We start from the raw sequence: 20,637 nt of genomic DNA on the forward strand, positions 1-20,637 counted from the left end.
GCATGAGAACACCGTTGTGGACCCGCAGACACTGCTGATGAAAAATTTCCAATCCAGAGCGCACAGGAGCACATATCCTGACATGGAGGACACTACTTGAAGAACATTCAAAATCAAAAGAAAAAGCAATCAAACACACTGAGAAAGCTTCAAATGCAGTGTAGCAGTTTGCTCTTAGGGTATGTCTACACAGAAAAGAAAAACCTGCAGCTGACCCATGCCAGCCAACTCAGGCTCACAAGATTCAGGCTGTGGGGCTGTTTCGTTGCTGTGTAGACTTCTGGGCTCGGGCTGGAGCCCGAGCTCTACGACCCTGCAGGGTGGGAGGGTCCCAGAGCTCGGGCTCCAGCCCAAGTCCAGAAGTCTACACAGCAATGAAACAGCGCCACAGCCCACATCAGCTGGCATAGACCAGTCACGGGTTTTTCTTTGCCCCCCTTAGTGTCTTAGTTAAACAGGAGAATCCAAAATGGCAGTATTACACAATTTACAGTTGAAGCGACAAAATGTAATATTCCCATGGTAAATTTATTGCGACATTGCAGCATTTGCTTTACGTATTTTGTAGTCCTGCTGTGTATTACCAATTACAATACTATTATGTGTCCACTTTATGCAGTATGTTGCTATTTCACTTTCCTGACACACTTTCCTCACACCTGACATACTGAGAATCAGATAAACCACAGTGACAGGACAATCACCATTTCATTTATATCTATCTATCTTTGTCACAAAACCATCTGTAATTCTTAGGACTGTCAATTAGTCTCAGTTTACTCACGCGATTAACTCAAAAAAAATTAATCTCGATTAACTGCACTGTTAAACAATAGCATACCAATTGAAATGTATTAAATATAATATAAATATATTATAATTTACTGGAAGAAAAAGACTTCAGTCCAGAAGTTGGCTAATGAAGGCACTTATATTGAGTCCTTATGTGAAGAGGACGAGAAGTGTTTGTTAAGCCAGCTAAAGAAGTGCACAGACTTGATTATTACAAATCTACAACAGTGACTTCTGGATTCTACTCAACCTCTACGTAGCTTTTACAGATGTCGGTCTTATAAAACACCGATAGTTGAGTAGAGTGAGGCACTATGCATCTGGCACATAATTATCATGTGACGCCGGCTACAACAGTGCCATGCGAACGCCTGTTCTCACTTTCAGGTGACACTGTAAGCAAGAAGCAGGCAGCATTATCTCCTGCAAATTGTAACCAAACTTGTTTGTCTGAGTGATTGACTAAAGTAGGACTGCGTGGACGTGTAGGCTCTAAAGTTTTACTTTTTTTTTAAATGCAGTTTTTTGTACATCATTCTATATCATGAAAGTTGTAATTACATGTTGAACTTAGAAATGAAGAGATTGCACTACAGTACTTGTATTAGATGAACTGAAAAATACTATTTCTTTTTTTACTGTGAAAATATTTGTAAACAAAAATAAATATAAAGTGAGCACTGTACACTTCGTATTCTGTGTTGTAATTGAAATCAACATATTTGAAAATGTAGAAAACATCCAAAATATTTAAATAAATGGTATTGTATTATTGTTTAATCACCATTAATTGCGATTAATTTTTTTAAATCACTTGACAGCCCTAGTAATTCCACATTTCAATGATTAATGGCACTGGCGACTAACAGCACTGCCTATTAACATTTACTCTGGTCTAATATAGCAAGTATACCTGCTTATGGAAAAACAAAAAGTATTTTTAAAAAGGCATTTACATAGACAATAATAATTGATCATCTCAATGACTTGGCAACAGAAGATGATCAACTAGACAAAGGAGAAAGTTAATGATTGTTTTGTTCCAAACACCCAGGTTACTTTAAAAAACCCCAATAAATTTACACAGAAAATGTATTGTTAAATATTCAAAGAATAATAAAGGACAGCACATTAACTGGATTGTAAATGCTTCCACATATAAATAGTATAACTGACAATGTATATACTCACATGTCTTCTGGCGTCCAGTGAAGCAAGAGTTTTATTTTTCCAGACTCCTCTTTTCTTTTAGCTATTACCTGACATTAACAGTTAAAATAAACATGATTTAAAAATCAAATCTGCAGAATATTTTCCTCACATTTATATTCCCTTGCTAGGTTTTATCCCAACTGAAACAACTACTTAGGAAATAAAAATTGTTTCATCAAAGACTGTGATAATTATATGCATAAGAAATCTATGTGTAGAACTGCTCAAATAGTTATTAGTAAGGTTGTAACCCTTTCATTTAAATTTCCCTTAAAATTTCGTATTTGACATATCCAATAATCAGTGAATGAAAATACAGACGTATCTTGAAATTTACTTTTTTTTAAAAATCAGTCAAGATTTTGCAAAGTTATTTCAAAACTGAAATTAGTGAATAAGATCCACACATTTTATGTATAGTTATGAACATGCATGTGATGCTTTATGAAATACCTAAGGAGACAAAGTTACTGCCTGATGGAGCTTACAATCTCATTCCAACATTGCATCCAAAACCTAATGTTCCTTTAATTTATTCAGATTGCAGAATAAATCACTCAAAAGTTAGGAAATACTCCATTTATGGATGTCTATGCAATCTTAATTCTTCCCCCTTGTACGTACAAACTGTTACTCCTGGGGGAATTCTGCACCACTGCACAACGCAGAATTTTGCAAAAATTAACGGTGTGTGCACAGAATTGCCTTTCCCCCACAGAAATGGGCTGAAGTGCTGCTCGCTGTCACTGGACTCTGCAGAGCCCAGCTTGCACACAGAAGACCATGCTGGGGGAGGGGGAGGGAGCTAGAGGGTTCCTGGCAGCTGCAGTTCCCAGCATGCCCGAGGGAAGGAGAGGGCGACACACAGGAAACTCTATACAAGCCTGGGACAGAGCATCAGGCTGTTTATCCTCTGGATCCCTGGGCTCTGGGGGATGGGTGTCCGGGCAAGGGTGGATCCCGCAGCTAGGCTCTGCGGGGGTGGGAGGGGGCGGGGAATATCTGGGCTGGGAGGCCCCCGTGGTTGGGATCTGCGGAGGAGGGGGTTTGGGTGTATTGGTTGGAGGCTCCCCCCCGCCCCCCGGTGGGCTGGGGGGTGTGGTGGTGAAGGGGTTGAGGGTGTCTAGCCCCCTGGCTGGACTCTGCGTGGGGGACAGGGGAAACCGGGTTGTCATAGGGGTTTCTTTAACACTCTACTCTTGGGGGAAGGTGTGTGTTGGTCTGTATTGTTACAGACATACTTAGGTATTTTGAAAAAAAAATGATCAAATATTGAAATGGGCATGATTATGTAGTGTTAGTTTGACAAATGAAATGTGCAGAATGATTTTTTTTTGGGCACACGCTTTTTATTTTGTTGGCGCAGAATGCCCCCAAGAGTTCATTTTCCTTCTCTCTCTCTCTGTCTCGACAGATAAAAAAGTGTATATACACAAATTAAGGTTGCACAGGGTTCCAGCTCCCCCAAAAGTAACACCCAAGACATTTAAAATGCGGAAGACATGGACACAGGTGGTAATATTAAAACAGAAAATGCTTCTCCCCACAAAGGGTTTTTAGGAGAAAATGAAGATTGTGTTTTTACAATTCAGACTAACTTACAGTAGGAGAGCATATCAGAAATTCTTGGCAGAAATTCACTTGACTCACTGTTCTACAGAGGATCATAAAATTAATTATTTGCAAACAAACCATTCTCTATCCTGCTGGTACTGGAGAGCACTTGCAAGTCTATTCCCACAAAATAAATCCTTACAGTCAAGGGCCAGATTTTTAAATATGGGATCCTATAGTTAGGTTTCAAAGTCTTGGCCAAGATTTAAATAAAACATGATGAAACCTAAGCATTAAAATATAAGTTAATGCAGACAGTTTACACATGTAGTGTATTTTCCTTAACACCAATGTGTTAATACTCACATTAAACTTTCCAATAACCTACAATCCAGGGTGGGCTGCTTGCTTTCTCAGGTACTGGACTGTTCTTTGGCTCTCCAATGCTGGACCTAACACTTATATACTATGCACACACACACTGTCAAAGAGCTGTACAAACATTAATCCTAACAATTCCTATGCATCTATGAATGCATCGCAGTCCATCAAATCCATGACAGAGACTCTAAACCCTGTAACACTGCCAATTCAGAGTATGTCAGATCCACAGATTACTGCTAAGCTTTTAAAGGTAAGTGCACTTGTTCTGCAAATGACCTTTGCAAAATGTGCAGGATTAAAATCTAATGTCAAGAAGTTATGTAGATGTTTCAGAATGATGTTCCTAAACTGTGCCAGAACCGAAGCAGTTCCCATGTTACCATACCCAAGCAACTAATGCCCAAGCTATCCTCTCCAAACTAGTCCTATCCATGACATATTTTCCAGGACTCTAAAATAGAATAAGTGTGATGTCTATAGGCCAAGAGATCTGAAAAAAAATATGACCTAACCAAAACATTAAAAAAAATGGACACACTATTTTGGAAGCGTCACACTTCACATGACTTGTCAAAGGCCCCTGGAATCTAATAAAAGAAGATCTGCCTTTGCTCAAAGACCTCATAAATAATTTGAAGAACAAACGAACTTCTTAAAAAATAATATAGAAGTGAGGCAATGAGGGGGAAAATCAGTTTCAGAACTGAAAGTTGATTGTGACAACTATAGAGGGAATGGCATCTTTGCTTAATGAGAGACTAAATCCTTTGTATTCTTGGATACAAAAATCGTGCAATTAAGCAGGTATTCACCACGATGGAAGATGTTACTAATCACCCAGACACTGATGCTAAACTTATTTTAATCATTTTGCAAGACAGGAAGAGTCTCACAGAGTAACAAAATGAAACAGATCGAAAAAAAGATTGTTTTCATTGTGGCAGACAGCAGAAGTACATAGAAATTGCTGGCTGCAGATGCAAGTATACATGTCAGAATTCTGCAGCTTCAATATTGCAAAAGGACAACCATCCAGCACATACCATTAAATTCCACTGAAGTGATCTTGCTGTCCCAAATAAGCCCTGCTTGTTGAAATCAAACTATCGATAGAAATTTGTTTGCTTCATTGAGACTGTTATGTAACAATTTTGCATGTTTTCAGACACTAAGGAATGAGCAGGCACAAGAAAGGTTAATTTGCTACTTGAAAAATTCTACTGTTTGATACTGAACCTTTCAAATGACAACTTTTTTTCACTTTATTCAAATCACTTGTAACACATTTGAAAGTAAAAAGAAAAGGAGTACTTGTGGCACCTTAGAGACTAACGAATTTATTTGTTAGAGTTAGTCTCTAAGGTGCCACAAGTACTCCATTTCTTTTTGCGAATACAGACTAACACGGCTGCTACTCTGAAACCTGACATTTGAAAGTGGAGACCCAGGCACTAGGATTCTGTTACAATCCTGCTGACACTATGAATTCAGAGAACTGACCTACCTTTTCAGTGGTCTATATGCAACAATTCTAGAAAGTAATAAGATTGACTCATTCATCAATATCATGCCATCAACAGGACAGTGTAAAAAAAAATTTTTCAGAGTAATCTAGTCTCCAGATATGCCTACACTTCCAGTTATGTGCAGTCATGTTCATAACAAAAGGCTGACTTGATTCAATTTCATATCCCCTTTCCTTTAAGCTGATTTGACAGAAAGCATGCACGCTTTCAGAATAAGCTTGAACTGTTTTTTTTCTAGTACACTTAGGCTGATGACATGGTGCTTATCTGTGGATAAGAACACTGATAGTTACCTATCACTTGAATTGATTAGATTTCACCTTCACTACAAAACAGGAATTAGTCTTCTTGCCAGGGAAAGGCTTTCTGTATAATTTTGTTCCATAAAAATATTACGACTCTTTAATTATGCTTGCTTTTAAGTTACCAATGGATATTTAAAGACAGAAGACAAAACTGGGTGATTTCATTTACCAAAAGAAAAGCCAATCATACAAATCATAGATAAAACTAAATATAGTAAATTTAATTACACCGACACCTCGTGTACATTAAAGAACTAGGTCGATGCAAGGCAGCTTATATCGACCTATGTAAGTGTCTACACCAGTGGTTCTCAACCCACAACCCATTTGTGGCCCGATCAACAACAGCTGCAGCCCATGTGACATCCTCCGTGCCATACAGTAGGATATATATTGTGTGGATGTTGTCCACGTTACACAAAGAGAGCTGCATATGCGGCCCACAATGGTAAATAGGTTGAGAACCACTGGTCTACACTAACATTTTGCTCCGCTGACCTAACTGCCCTGCTGTGCTGACTTAACACTGTTGCTTACATTGACTATTATAGGCTTTCCACAAGCCATCCCACAATGCCCCACACTGACAGTACAATCAGTACAAGCACTCTTGGTCAGGACACGCACCGCTGACACAAGGAGTAAAGTGTAGACATGCACCAGTGATGTAATTAGTGTGGCAGCTGTATGCCGAAGTAAGTTAGGTCAAGTCAATTTTGTAGTGTAAACATGCCCCGAGGTATCAAACAAAATATAGAATTGAGGTCTACATTTAGGTTTACTAGAATGTTTGTGTATTTTTCTCTCCTTATTTGTACCTCCAAAAAAGTGATCTACAGCTGCTTTTAGTATCACACTAATGTACAAATTTTCAAATATGTATAATTGTCTAATATACTGTTAAGCTTTCCAAGCATTCTGCCTCTGAATGTAGTCTTTCATCACCTGAGATTCCAGGGCTGGCATCTACTTTACTAGTTTAATTAAAGAAATATGAGGATTTTTGAAAAACATGGATTATTATTCACAATCATTTTGCTTAAAGACAGAAAAACACTGCCGTTGGCTAGAAATCCACAATAATGAACAAATGTGTTAGACACACGTGATACAAAGTCAAGGATATAGAAAATTATTGGCCTCTGAGGACATTTTAAATGCAGTTTTTATTTCCATAAAAATAAAATACATTAATTACACCATACACATTTTTTATAACTGTGTTTTTTAGAAAATATTTCACCTTTGGCTTCTTTAACAAGAAAATAATTGCATAAAAGAACAGTGTCTGAGAAGAACTAGCATTGCAACAAGTTCATAAAGTGATGGGCATACAAAGGTTACACTCGTAAAGCACCTTCTACTAAGGGAGATGGCAATTATTGACAAATTACTATTAAATGTCAAAAACTAGATGCTTCCTATATTTTTGCACAAAAATATGGGAAATTATCCCACCAATGGGACAGAAAAAGCAGGAAGTAGTAATACTGAGAGACCTAGCGTGATTGCAGCAGGAAATTAAGACGTTTGCAGTGCAATATGGCAGCAAAGAACAGTCAACATTTTGGAGTATCACACCATGGAGCAGGTGAACAACAATTCCTTTCTGTAGAGCTGTAGAATATAAGGTTCAGTTCTCCATAACCTCTGAATTTTGCTCAGGGGGTGGAAGGTGATCGCTAGTGAGCTGGCTCAGCCCTGGTGTCAGAGCAGTCTTGAGGCTATTCTAAATTATACCAGTGGGAGATTAGCATAGCAGAGCTCTGCCCCTGCTTTCTACTCTGGCACACCTCCTGCTGGACCAGATACCACCTCCACTAGGTTTATGCCAATGAAGAGTTTCCTTTTTTAAAGTGAATTCTTCACTTGGCATTTACTTCCAGAATCTGTACACCTCTTTGTGCCTCCTGAGCAGCAAAGAAAAGACAGTTGCTTTTTTCCATAACTGGTGTTCTTCGAGACGCGTTGCTCATGTTCATTCAACTTAGGTGTGTGTGCTCGCCAGCAGTATCCGTAGGGGACCGGCTCCAGCGCCCCCTGGAGTGGCGCGCACATGCCACGGTATATAAGGTGCCACCGGCTCCCACCACCCTGTTCCTTCTAGTCAGAAACTCCGACAGTGGGGAAGGAGGGTAGGTCGTGGAATGGACATGAGCAACATCTCGAAGAACACTAGTTACAGAAAAAGGTAACTGTCTTTTCTTCAAGTGCTTGATCATGTCCATTCAACTTAGGTGACTCCCAAGCAGTACCCCCCGGCAGTGGGTAGGAGTTCACAGACGTGTAGACTGCAACACAGCTCTGCCGAACCTAGCATCGTCCCTGATCTGCTGAGTGATGGCACAGTGGGGTGTGAACGTGTGCACCAAGGACCACGTTGCGGCTTGACAGATGTCCTGGATCAGGAAGTGTCCCAGGAAGGTTGCCAAAGATGCCCGTGCTCTGGTCGAATGGCACTCCCGCCAACTCATAGCATGTGCAAATGCAAGAGGTGATCCAATTGGAAATCCTCTGCGTGGACACCGGGAGGCCCTTCATTCTATCAGCTGTAGAGATGAAAAGCTGAGTCGACTTACAGAAAGGCTTTGTCCCATCTAGGTAGAAAACCAGGGCCCTTCTTGCATCCAAAGTGTGAAGGCGCCTCTCTTCACCAGTCTCATGGGGCTTGGGGCAGAAGACCGGAAGAAAGATGTCCTGGCTCATGTGGAAAATAGACACCACCATGGGAAGGAAGACTGTGTGGGGCCAGAACTGAACCATGTCCTTACAGAAGACCATATATGGCGGTTCGGAGGTCAGGGCTCGCAGCTTGGAGACTTGACTTACTGACATCACTGCCACCAAAGCTACCTTCCACGATAGGTGGGACAGGGTGCATGAAGCCAAAGGCTCAAAGGGCGGGTCCATGAGCCTGGACAGAACCAAGTAGAGATCCCAATGAGGGACCGGGGATTGAACTTGTGGAAAAAGTCTCTCAAGACCTCTGAGGAACCTGACCCTCATGTCATGAGAGAACACCGTCTGCCTCTGGATTGGCGGATGAAAGGTGGAAATGGCCGGCAGATGCGTCCTGATAGAGGAGTGGTTCCTCAAATGAAGCAGGGAGTCTAAGACTGACTGCATTGAAGAATGCCAAAGGAAGATGCCCTGTTTGGCCGCCCAGCAACAGAACCTCATCCACTTTGACAGGTAAGTCTGTCTAGTCGAGGGCTTTCTACTCTAAAGGAGGACCTTCTGGACCACTTCCGAACAGGCCCATTCCTCAGGGTTCAGCCTCACAACATCCATGCTCTGAGGTGGAAGGACACAAGGGTTGGGGTGTAAGAGTCTACCGTGATCCTGTGACAGCAGGTCTGGTCAGTTTGCAGAGGCCACAGAGGGATCGTTGCCAGGCTCGACAGCGTCCCGAACCAGTGCTGGGGAGGCCACGCTGGGGCGATCATGATAACCTGGAGTCTTCTCTCTCAATTTTCGCTAGGACCTCGCTGATGAGTGGAATCGGCGGGAACGTGTACGTCAGGCTTCCTGCCTATGGCAGGAGGATGGCATCGGACAGGGAGCCCTTGCCCAGTCAGGTAGGTCGCCCTCAGGCGTACCCTCAAAATGAGCACTTGCCTGCCTGCTTATTGCAGGCCAAGCTCGACTGAGAAGGCTGGTGGCTAAGACGCCGAAGAGAGAGTCCAAGGGCTCCTCTAACTCCTCCGCCTGAAGACCCAGGTTGGCTGCGACCCTCTTCAGTAGTTCCTGGTGCGCTTTAGCGTCATCCGAAGGAACCGGGAGAGGGGACCCTGTTATAGCCTCGTCTGGTGACGAGGAAGATGCTGGTGCCGTAGGGTCCTTCGCAACCCCTGGTGGCCTGCTCCCCTACTCCCTCTTGAACCTGTGGCTTCCTTGCGCGCAAGGCTTCGTGCACTGGAGGAGGGTGGGAGAGAGAGGCATCTGGTCTCTGAGGCTCCAGACACAGCGCAGGCCGCCTGAAAGGGCTATCCATGGGTACCACGGCACTGGCCACTGTGCCTGGTACTGAAGCTTGTCCCACTGTCAGGGAACCTCGTTCTGAACCAGGGCTGGATCCTGAGCGGTCGCTCCAGGAGACCAGGATAGCGCGGAACGGTGACTCTGCCCTGACTGATGCCGGTCACTCCATCTGGAGTCTGATTTGGAATGGGGTCTTGGGGACCGGTGGCTCTCAACGGAGCCACAACGGCCTGCAGTCAGCGATCTATGTCTGGCACTTGACCAACAGTACCGGGAGTCAGAACAGGCCCGGTGCCAGGAAGCATCCGCATGGGGTGATGCCCTTCTAGGGGACTGGTGGCGGTCCAACGAATGGTAGCGTCAATCCCTCAATGGGTCCCTAGAGCGGTACTGTGGTCTCAGAGATACTGGGTGCTGGGACCGGTACTCCTACTAGGGGCATGTGCCTCTAGAGGTTTGGGCTCGGTTGCCAGCGAGCCGCGCCTTGAGCCTCTCTGCCCGTGCCGAAGGTCCGGGGACCGAATGGGACTGCCCTGTGTCTGCCTTTCAAGGTCAGCGGCATCACGGCTACGAGAGGGCGAGCACTGGTGGAACATCCCCCGTGACGGGGAACGGTGCCACTGAGGTGGAGACTGTGGTGGTCCAAACACAGGTTTACTCCATGACCGAGAAACTACAGGAGTCGGTGTGGGAAGTACGGGGAAGGAACACTATCTCCTGCAGGGCCTCCGGCGCGGACGGTACTCAAAGCTGGCGGAGGCTTCTGCCACTATCCGGGGGGTGGCTGGCGGGGAGCGGGCTGGGCTACCCTGCTCAACCAGAGCTTGGGCCTGAAATCCCGATGGGGGTGAAGAGTTGCTCGGCACAGGACCTTACCCGCACCTTTGGGGGAGGCTGGAGACCGGCCTTGTCCCTCCTAATTGGGCTTCTTGGTTGGAGCCACGGATGGGGACTGGTGCAGGCCAGTGGACGGTCCCGATGAGGCACTGCGTACCGAGGTCACAGTGCTTGGTGCAGAGTTGGAGCGTTGCTCCAACGCCGGGGTGAGGGCCGACTCCATAAGGAGCGCTCTTAAATGAATATTGTGCTCTCCTTCTTAGTCCTTGGCTTGAAGGACTGGCAAATTTTGCACTTTTCCACTAACGTGCCCTTCGCCCAAGCAACGCAGACAGCTGCTGTGTGGATCACTAATGGGCATGGACCTCTTGCAGCGATCACAGGGCTTAAAAGCCTGGGGACCAGGGCATGCCCCGTCCTGAGGCAAAGTCCTGTTCAGGACTTACGAAGTCTCTAGCTATAGCTAAGGGATTTACTAACGCTAACAGAAAACTATATACACTATAATACAAGAATTAATGAGTTTGCACGAACGAGAAAGCAATACCGTTAGCTGAAGCAGAAACAGTTCCAGCACCATCACTGGAGGCAAGAAGGAACTGAGAGTGGGGGGAGCCAGCAGCACCCCATATACTGCGGCATGTGCACGCCACTCCAGCGGGCGCCAGAACTGGTTCCCTATGGATACCGCTGGGGGAAAAAACTTCCAGCTCTGGTGCATGAGGCAAGAACACAAACCTACGCTAAGTGGACATGAGCAAGCACTTGAAGAAGAATGGCTCTATCTGACCAAAGAATCTGGATCGCTGTGTTGAATACTGGATATAACACAGCTAGAATGATAATGAAACTGGAGTTCTGAGACTGAGCAACAAAAACCACTAGGGTCTGGAGAAAATGACTTACAAAGAAAGATTAAGATAGCTAAATATGTGTAGTTGGGTTACGAGCTGATGTGGGTGGGGTAACAACAAATTAATTCAGATTAAAGGAATGTTAAAAGAATACCTTCCTCACTGAGATTTCATTTTATCAAAATGGAATGAATTTTGCCCTCTTGAGATTTTTAATCACCTGATTTAGAATATCAAACTTTGATCTACAGCAAATTTAAATGGCCATTGTAGCCCTAGAATTTCAAAATTAGGAACCATATTGACTTCTTAGGTTAACAGTATTCAATCTTATTTTTACTAGTCTGTGACATACAGAAAAGGATTCAGTTCAACACATGGTTATGTAAATTTAGCTTAAAATTAAACAGAAAATTAAATATTGTTTGCATTTTATTATAAAACTCTGTATCTATCGTCTTTTTAATTTTAAGGAGCATTCCAGTAGAAAAATTAAAGGCACTGTATGAATATTTAAACTTCTACAATGTACTCATCTTCAGGCACATAAAAAGTTATTTTGTATTTGGGTTTTTTTTAAATACACCATGCCAACAATAACATAGTTCCCAGACAAGAAAATCTAAAATAATCACACAAGATTCCCCAACACTGGTCAAGCCGGGTTCACTGGTAAAACATCCAGCATTCCCTAGTTGTCAACATTACGTCCTGACGAAGGGTATAAGTACCAAATTCAAGGACCTTATGTGGAGAAAAACTTGTTCCACCTATATGTCCTCAGATGAACATAGCTAAGGACAGTCAACTTGAGATTCCCTTCTGATTTCAAACTGCTGTCTTAAGACCCAAGGAGAGAAAACTTCTAAAATGTGCTGGATTAGAGTTTCAAACTTTGATCGGCTGTAACTTTAAATGGCCAGAATCACCCTGGAAACACCGCACCTCCAAACTTACATTATAAATAATTTCCTTTCTAATTTCCTTTCACTTTCTCTCATATATGTAACTTCTAAGATGTACTGAACTCAATCCACAAGGGGCGTGAGAAGATCAAAGTCAACACCATGTGTGCATACTGGAAGAAAGCATATACTGACGCATGAGTGTAACATGCTCCCAGCAAGACGCATTTCTAGTAAGGAGGCTGAAGTTTTTGAAGGGTTTCGAAGTACTGCCACACCTATACAGCACCACAATAATAGAAAAAAGAAGGGCATAGATAACTCACAAGAGTTATAATCAAAAGGAAACATCACTACCTCCTTGACAAGTGCTGGTTACTAACATTTTAAACATGTAGCAGCACGTAAGAGATGAGGAAAATGCTCATATTCACAACTTGAGTAACAAAACGTAGGCTTGTACCACCATTACCATTTCTTTCAGTTGCTTCCCCCAGCCTACCAACTTTCTCTTTGCCTTATTAAGATTAAGATTCTGCCAAACAGCTCTCAATGCCTTCTCTCTCAGTGAGCACTCAGAGAGCCAATCAACTACACTGTCAAGGTCTGGCAAAATGGGATAATAACGGGCAAGGTAATCTGCATCAAGCAATGGTCACTTTAGCAAAACTTTGTCTCTCACCAACAGAAGTTGGTCCAATAAAAGATATTACCTCACCCACCTTCTCTCTGAGAAGGAACCACGTTGATTTGAAAATTGTCTGACAGTAAATGCTGTCAAAAGATAAATGTTTAGCAAAACTGTATGATGGTGGGTAGTGAGGAGACAGACCAGGAAGCACCACAACCCATCCCTTCGGCTCCGGAGCCAGGAAAACCGTGCCTGCCCCACCAGAAGCTGAGGGGTGGGACAGGAAGAGGAAGTACAAAAGGTGGGCCCGGGAGCTCAGCTGGGCTGGAGCTGCCAACAGAGACAGAGGCTTCTCCCCTGCTGCTGGAGTGCAACATTGAGAAGGAGCTCCCGGGGCTGCTGCCTGAGGACAGGCCAGAGCTCCCAGGGCTGCTGGCCAACCAAGGCGCCGACAAGCGGCTCGGGCTACCGCTGATCACCAATCCTGGGGAGATGGAGGACACCTACAGCATGGAGGTACGTACCTCCCCAGCATTTGGAAGTAGCCTGGGGAAACTAGACAACAGTCTGCGGGTGAATCCCCGCTGACCCAGTGGTGGACCACTCTGCCACTATTAGGGCCCTGCGCTGGGACCGGTGGAGTAGGGTGTGGGGGGGTCTCCCTGCGACCGCACTCCTGGGGTGGCAGCCTCCCCACATTAGGCCAGGAGGCCTACGTTTGGTGCTCACCCCTGCCTGAGCACCGTGACTGCCTTACCAATCTGTCCTGGCTGCAGGCCAGAGCCCTAACTGCTTGCTGCCCTGACTGAGGGCCTTGGCTTACAGACTGTGTTACTCTGTCCCGATTTCAGTTCAGAACCCTTAACTGTTGGTGCCATGCCCTGCCTGAGGGCTAGGGTTCATAGACTCACCATTGCCCTGCCCGGATCAAGCGGACTGAGCTCTCAAGACTGCTAATACCCACTAATTGATTGCAGTGCTAAGGGCTCCACTGCATGGCCTCCCTCTGAGAAACCAGAAGGGACAGCCATGCAGGATTACACGAGGTATGTTAGGGGACAAAGAGCAAAAAGTACACATGCCACTGGGTGCACAGCAGGGTGGATAAAAATCAATGTTTTTAAAAGCGTATTTTTTTTTTACTTAAATCGTATTTTTTTTATAAATTGCTTTTTGAGGAAAAAAACCTATCTAAAGATAGTTTTAATTAAGATACATAATAGCTCAATCTAATTCTATAGTATGAGACAATATATTCATGTAATGTTAAGAAAAGTTTTGTAAATGAGTTCCAACAGTTCATGGATTAGGGACCCAATCTTATGGGGTTCCAGGGGCTTCTGTATAGATTATTTAGCTTAATCTTTCTATCTACCCAACGGGACTCAGTGGTCAGTCTAGAAGATACCATCAGAGATGCTTAGTTTTGCAGTTCTCAAATTGTGGATTTGTATCTCCACAGATAACATGCTTGTTAAAAATAAAAATGTTTTTAAATAAATAAATATATAGAGGCGAGAAATAACAGACCTCAGCCTTACTGTCCCTCTGCAAATTTCTGTACACAGAGTCAATCCCTTACCTCTCTCTAAAAGTGCAAAGTTTCAAAAAGTTCAATGAATAGAAGATTGTTGTGGGCGGAATAGATCTGGACAAGGAGAAGAAGTCTGGAGATAAATGTGAGAAGCGAGAGACATATGCTTTTTTTGTTAAAATATTATATGTTTGCTGTTGAAAAAAAAAATCCACAATACTTAATGTTGTTGTTTTAGTTAAATAAACAATTTATATGTTTGTCTGGTGATGTTCTCCTCCTAAGTGGTGGAGTGGTTGGTGAAATTCTGTGGCCTGCGTTGTGCAGTACGTCAGACTAGATGATCATAATGGTCCCTTCTGACCTAAATATCCATATCTATCTATAACATAGCATGGCAAGAAAATCCTCCAAATATTAATGATTAACCTCTTGAACTGGAGATAGTTCACCTCCCAATGACTTATAAATATCTGCTTCAATTACCATTGGTAAATGAAATAATCAAACAATCATTCATTTTCTGAGATAGCTGTAAAACTAATCAGAAAAGTTTTCAAAATAAATCACTGTTTAAAAATGTACACTATGTATCTTCTAAAAATGAAACCTACATCTATCTGAGTTGTGAAGAATATGTATTAAGGTTATAACAACCAACAAGAATGTACTTTTATGTAGAAATCCATGAATAAATCGAGTCTTCCTGACTCGTGAGTTAAATCATGATTTATATCTTGATTGAAATCAAATCCACCCGGGTTCACAGAAATAGAGGCTTGGACTTCTGGATGGAAGCTCCACACAGACAGCTCATTCAGAACTTCAGGGGTGAATCTGAAGCATTAGCAGCTAACTCCTGGGAAATGGAAGAAGGTTAGTCAGTTGGTTCCTGTGAGGAGAAGCAGCACTGATGGGCTTTTATAAGCTTAGGCTGTCCTCAGTGGAGTATGAAGGAGAAAGGTTACTGAATGTTGTTGTTTTGTTAGTATTATGTTTACTCTTGTTAAATAACAGTTTTGTGTTATAGTCTATAGTTATAGTTTTGTGGTATAGTCTATCAGTGAGTTTTGAAGAGACCTGCAGGGCCCTCAAAAAAGAGTTAAGAAAAGCAGCCAGCAATGGTTGATATTTACAGGCAAGTTCCTAAGAAGATTAGAGGGGCAAAAAGGACACACTGGTCCCACAGGTGCTTAATACGGTGTGCAGGAATGGGCAGGTCGTGACAAAGAGCCCGTTTATTTTTTAAAGTGGAAGGCTATAAGGAACAGAGGATCAACTGAAATCAGAATTGTATGTGAACAGAGGTGATCAAAGCAAGAAACCAGTGCCTCAATAGCCCTCTAGAATTAACAGCAACTTTAACGGAATAGGCTCAAGGTCAAGATGCTGATTATTTTATAATGGAGAAGTTAATAACGACTAGCCATTACAGATTAGTACATAGTTATAGCATGCAATTAGATATATACGTTATGAAAGGTATATTTTATGGGTTTTCCTAGACAAAAATTCTAAATCCAATTCACTCTTTAAAAAAATGTTTCTTGCAACCTGTATCATCAGCTTCTTACCCTTACAAAACATGGATTACTTGGTATCCTAAAAAGAGAGCTGAATAACTAGTTTGACAGGGATGACAGATTCTCTACTCACACTAAGTAAGAACACTTTTACTATCATGAACACGGTTCATTGGCTTTTCTTTTTAGAATTTTAATTTTTATTCCCTAAATTTCCACACTAAACTGACCAGAACTCTTTCCCTGAAAGACAGAAACCTCTAAAATCTTGAAAAGTCAAGTTAAAATAGATTACCCGATCAGCTACAGAACCCACTCATCTATCAGAAATAGTGCTGCATTAGTATTTAGTAATTCTGACTCTCCCATGGATCTAATTTGGAGAGGACCAGAGTCACAAGTAGTTCTCATTTCATGGTGAAAACCATGAATACATGTTCAGTCAGGAGTGTGCAAACCAGCCACTGTAATACTAGCAACTAGAATATGGCTTCTGTCTGCAAAATCCACAATATAACTAAAATAGTAGAAGCTAGCTTTGCTGTCACCATACAGCTGTGAAGACTTAAAGGTCCTCTTTAAAAAAAAAACACCACTATTTTTAAAGCTAAATTTACTCCACTCACGTGAAGTATTCTATTTGTAAGTGTACCATTCACCCTGTTGTAAAAAACAAAACATTTTATTATGGAAGAGATAATAATTTTAAGTGGGTGAGTTATGTATAGTACTATTTCTTTTGCAAAAGTTATATACCTTTCTTATAAAATACTTACACTGTATACAGGAATCTAGTTGCAGAGGGGAACTGAATTATAGTATATCTACTATTACAGTACTGATCATCTGAAAGTCTTTCCAGTTAGGAATCAGAAAGGTTAATTATAGATAAATGGTAATCTGCTGACCTCTTCTGGAGAGCAGAAAAACCCCACCTTCAAAAAAAAAAATTGGCAACAACTGAACTTCCTGCATTCCATTGCAATTACATTATTGATTTCACATTTTTAAATATCTTTGGAATGGTCTGCGATAAATGGAACCAGCAAGAAACAGAACTCTGAAATAAACCCAGAAGATATAGTAATTATTTTTATACTTCTAACTTGCCTGCAGAGAAAATAAAAATACCCAAAGAGATGGGAAAATGTATATTAACATTCAAAATAGTATACTTTTCCCACAATTTCTGTGTAACACTAGTGGTGTTCAAAGGAGAAGTTTCACAAAGCTGAAGTCTATTGGAAGCCAGAAATCTCTCGTGGGAGAAGTGGGTCAGCCTTCAAATATTCCAAAAGGAAGTAATTCTATCAATTTCAAAGCTAGTCATAAATGAAAAAAGCATCATCTTGAGAAAGCAACATCTGAGGCAGACAAACTACAAATTGCAGGTTTGAACAGAGATTAGAATCTATTACTGATAGGTAAACAGAATGTGATATCTCGTGTTTTCTACTTAGCTCAATTATGAAGAGACTCCACATGCCAACAACAAAGATGACAGTAAGTCAACCAATTCTGAGTTTAGAAAAGAAAAAAAATAGGAAGAATGTATACATGGAAGCATCTAGTCAAAGTAAGCAGCAACCACTATAGCCAAACAGCCTAGTCAGATAGGAAGATAGGTAAAGTTTTATCACAAAAATCTTGCTCGAAGAATTCTGTTTTGATAGAGTTATATCACCAAAGATCTAACATTTGAAATAATCTCTATAGTTTTAAAACAGTGATATTCAAAGCAAACCATCTCATATTTGACAAGAATTTATTATATACTACACAAAAACTTTAGTATGTAGTCTTATTAATGTAGTACCCCAACTGTCTAACTTATCCTGCTTACAGAGGAATAGGCTCAAAAATGTACAAAAGGAGTTCGTTCAGTAAGGGGTGAGTCATCAAATCTATAACCACTATTCCCAGATTTTTCACCCTAGAAAAGACTTCTAATTTTCTCCCACTGCAAAGACATTCATCATATGCAATACTGCATTGTGCTGACTCCATTTTGTTCCACCTAGTTTCCAGGAGCCAAGTCCATTTTCTTTTGGATTTTTTCTTCCTTTGGCGTAAAAGGCTCTCACAGATTACAATTCCCATTCCCATCCCTATTTGAAGATGTCCTGTGTATGTGGGTGGTAGCACTGTTTGCCAAACTGCATGCGATAAATTTGAAATTCTGTGTTAATGAGAGCCAGGCTAATATCTATGGGTATTTAAGTTGACTATGACCTAAGTGACTAATGGCCTTGGGATCTAGTCAGTGCCCCACCTACCCACCATCTCATGAATGGCGGACATGAGGAAGAGAAGGAAGCCCCCACCTCCAAAAGGTCAGTTTGTACGGGGCGGGGGGGGGGGAGGGGGGAAGGAGGGAGCCATTAAGGAGGGAGCCATTCTGATCCCTATATTTCATTACTGATGGAACACTTTCACACAATTTTCTGAAGTGAACCATGCTGATCTCTGCATGAGTGTATATTAATATCAGTCCTGTCCATCTACATATTCTTAGTAGGAAATCTAAAATACAATACTAAAAATATTACAGACAGTGAATTTTGATTAAGATACTTATCTTGGCCATAACTTTATAACGAAAAAAAGACCTTTATGTAGATCATGGTTGGACGTCCCAATCAGTCCACCAATAGTACCATACATAAACAAAACAAGCACACATACTTTATAGGACTTTGTTAATCATTCTTGATAAGTATATTTTCAACTATTCTCACTCTAGTATCCTTTTTTGAATTTTTTTAATAGTAAGCCCTAAATATCCCACATACTAACATGAACTCATACTACGAAGCCAATGAAATGAGTTTTGATTAAGAAAACACCTTGAAATTAGAATTTTCATCACTACATATCTACTGTAAGATATTGCTCAAACCAAGGGCACAAAACTGGATCTCTCAAACCTAGGGCACAAAACTGGGATTACTGGAAATAATTGCCAACATACCTTAAAAATTAAATTCCTCAATTTCCTTGTTTTTAATAATAAGCTAAAATTCCCTATTAATAATATTACATGTGCAAAAATATTAACAACAAAATCTTCACTAAGGTGAGAATTAGAATAATACCACTGTAGCCATTACACTTTCAGATACACAAATGCAAATATGAAGGAGGAAACAACATAATACTTACAGTACTATGAAATACAACACTATGGCCTTTTCCTAAACTTTCTATATGAGCTGAGAGGTTGAAGCAGATGGCTCGATGTCGTATGGCATCCAGTGTTTGTGCATCAAAGAAATCATGTGGTCTTGCTGGAAAAAAAAAAAATCCTTACTGTTAAACTCCAAGACATCGCAAGCATTCAAATACCTGCAAATACTTTATATATACACACCAAAAGGCTGGGAAATGTCATTAATAAGTCAGTTACTTATACAAGTCAGTGAGCATCGTATCTTGTCAATATGATCTAAAAATTAATTTGGCTAAAAAAAAAAAAGAAGAGGAGGGACTGACTCATAAAACTGGCTATCAAGTTTGCCTTTCAAGTTTGCTCAGAAAAATTTATTTTTAAAACTTTCACTTTAAAGTCCCAGCACAGCATCAATATGTGCACTAAACCTCACTGTTTTAAATCCTTTTGCTTTTACACTGCTGGAGTACATACTATTCTTTTTAAACCTTCAGTATTAAGAGCAAGGATTTTATGATGGATTTACTGAAGAATACAGCTTCACAGAAGTATTGCACTCTTCTAAAATAAAAAAATAAAAACGGAGTTCTACTGCTCACACTCCAAACAGATCAACTCCTTTTTAACAACTGGGAATCCAAATGTATGGCAAAAGAAATACTGGAATGCTTCCCAGCACTGCAGTGAATATATTTGCAAACCTAATTCTCCAAAGCACCCTGAAGTGCTGTCCAACTAGTTTCATTACTGCTGCTATGACTTAATTCAAAGTATTATTTAAAAAGGGAACTCCTCACACTTACAACATACTAAAATAGCAATGGTAGACAAATTGCATGATACTCCAGCAGGCCCAGGGGAATCCAGGAAGTGGAATCTCACTAGAGGCCTAACTAAATTACAACTAAAGTTTACCCACTGTTACTCCAATTGTTTCAAAGACAGACAGACTGACTACACTATTCTATATGGAGTGTTGTTTCAGTCAATCTTTTTTAGGGCTGCAGAGGAACACACATCAAGTTTAAACAGCACTTCAACTATACTGACAGGGTAAGAAAATCAGTAAATGACAAGAAATTCTGACTCCCAAACCAGAGGGTTTTATCTGTGGACCATTATATCTAAAAGTAGACTGAGGGTATATATTTTTTTAAAATCCATGTATTTATCAGATGCTTTTAAATCAAAGCACAAAGGACTAAGGCAAAATTAACACTGGTGTACCGGCTATCAACTATGTTTTTGTTTTTAAAAGCCAGTTTTTACATTGTGCAGTACTTCATTTTCTATTGTTTGATAATAAACAAATTGTTGATATTAAAACAAAAATGAACACTTGCCAGCTGTGTTCCAACCATTCCATCAGACCTTAAGTTTTAACTTACAGTTTTAGGTGAAGTGGTATTAACATCCTTCTGGTACTGTAC

At 41.3% G+C, this 20,637-nt stretch overlaps 1 protein-coding gene across 6 annotated transcripts in view; it reads right to left on the minus strand.

The window, feature by feature from the left end:
- AEBP2 (AE binding protein 2) overlaps positions 1 to 20,637 on the minus strand; it is a 93,145-nt gene that overhangs the window by 10,482 nt on the left and 62,026 nt on the right. For 5 of the 6 annotated variants that reach the window (XR_005227916.2, XR_006288330.1, XM_037916007.2 and 2 more), the window contains exons 5-6: positions 19,201 to 19,325; positions 1,984 to 2,051 (exon numbers count right to left, since the gene is read on the minus strand). Coding sequence is in view for 4 of the 6 variants with exons in the window: in XM_037916007.2 (XP_037771935.1) it covers positions 1,984 to 2,051; positions 19,201 to 19,325 (193 nt within the window). In the remaining 2 variants the exon portion in view is untranslated. The remainder of the gene's footprint in view (positions 1 to 1,983; positions 2,052 to 19,200; positions 19,326 to 20,637) is intronic. The other variant, XM_037916021.2, reaches the window with a different exon arrangement.

The sequence above is a fragment of the Chelonia mydas genome, chromosome 1 (genome assembly GCF_015237465.2).
Source record: "Chelonia mydas isolate rCheMyd1 chromosome 1, rCheMyd1.pri.v2, whole genome shotgun sequence".
NCBI lineage: Eukaryota > Metazoa > Chordata > Testudines > Cheloniidae > Chelonia > Chelonia mydas.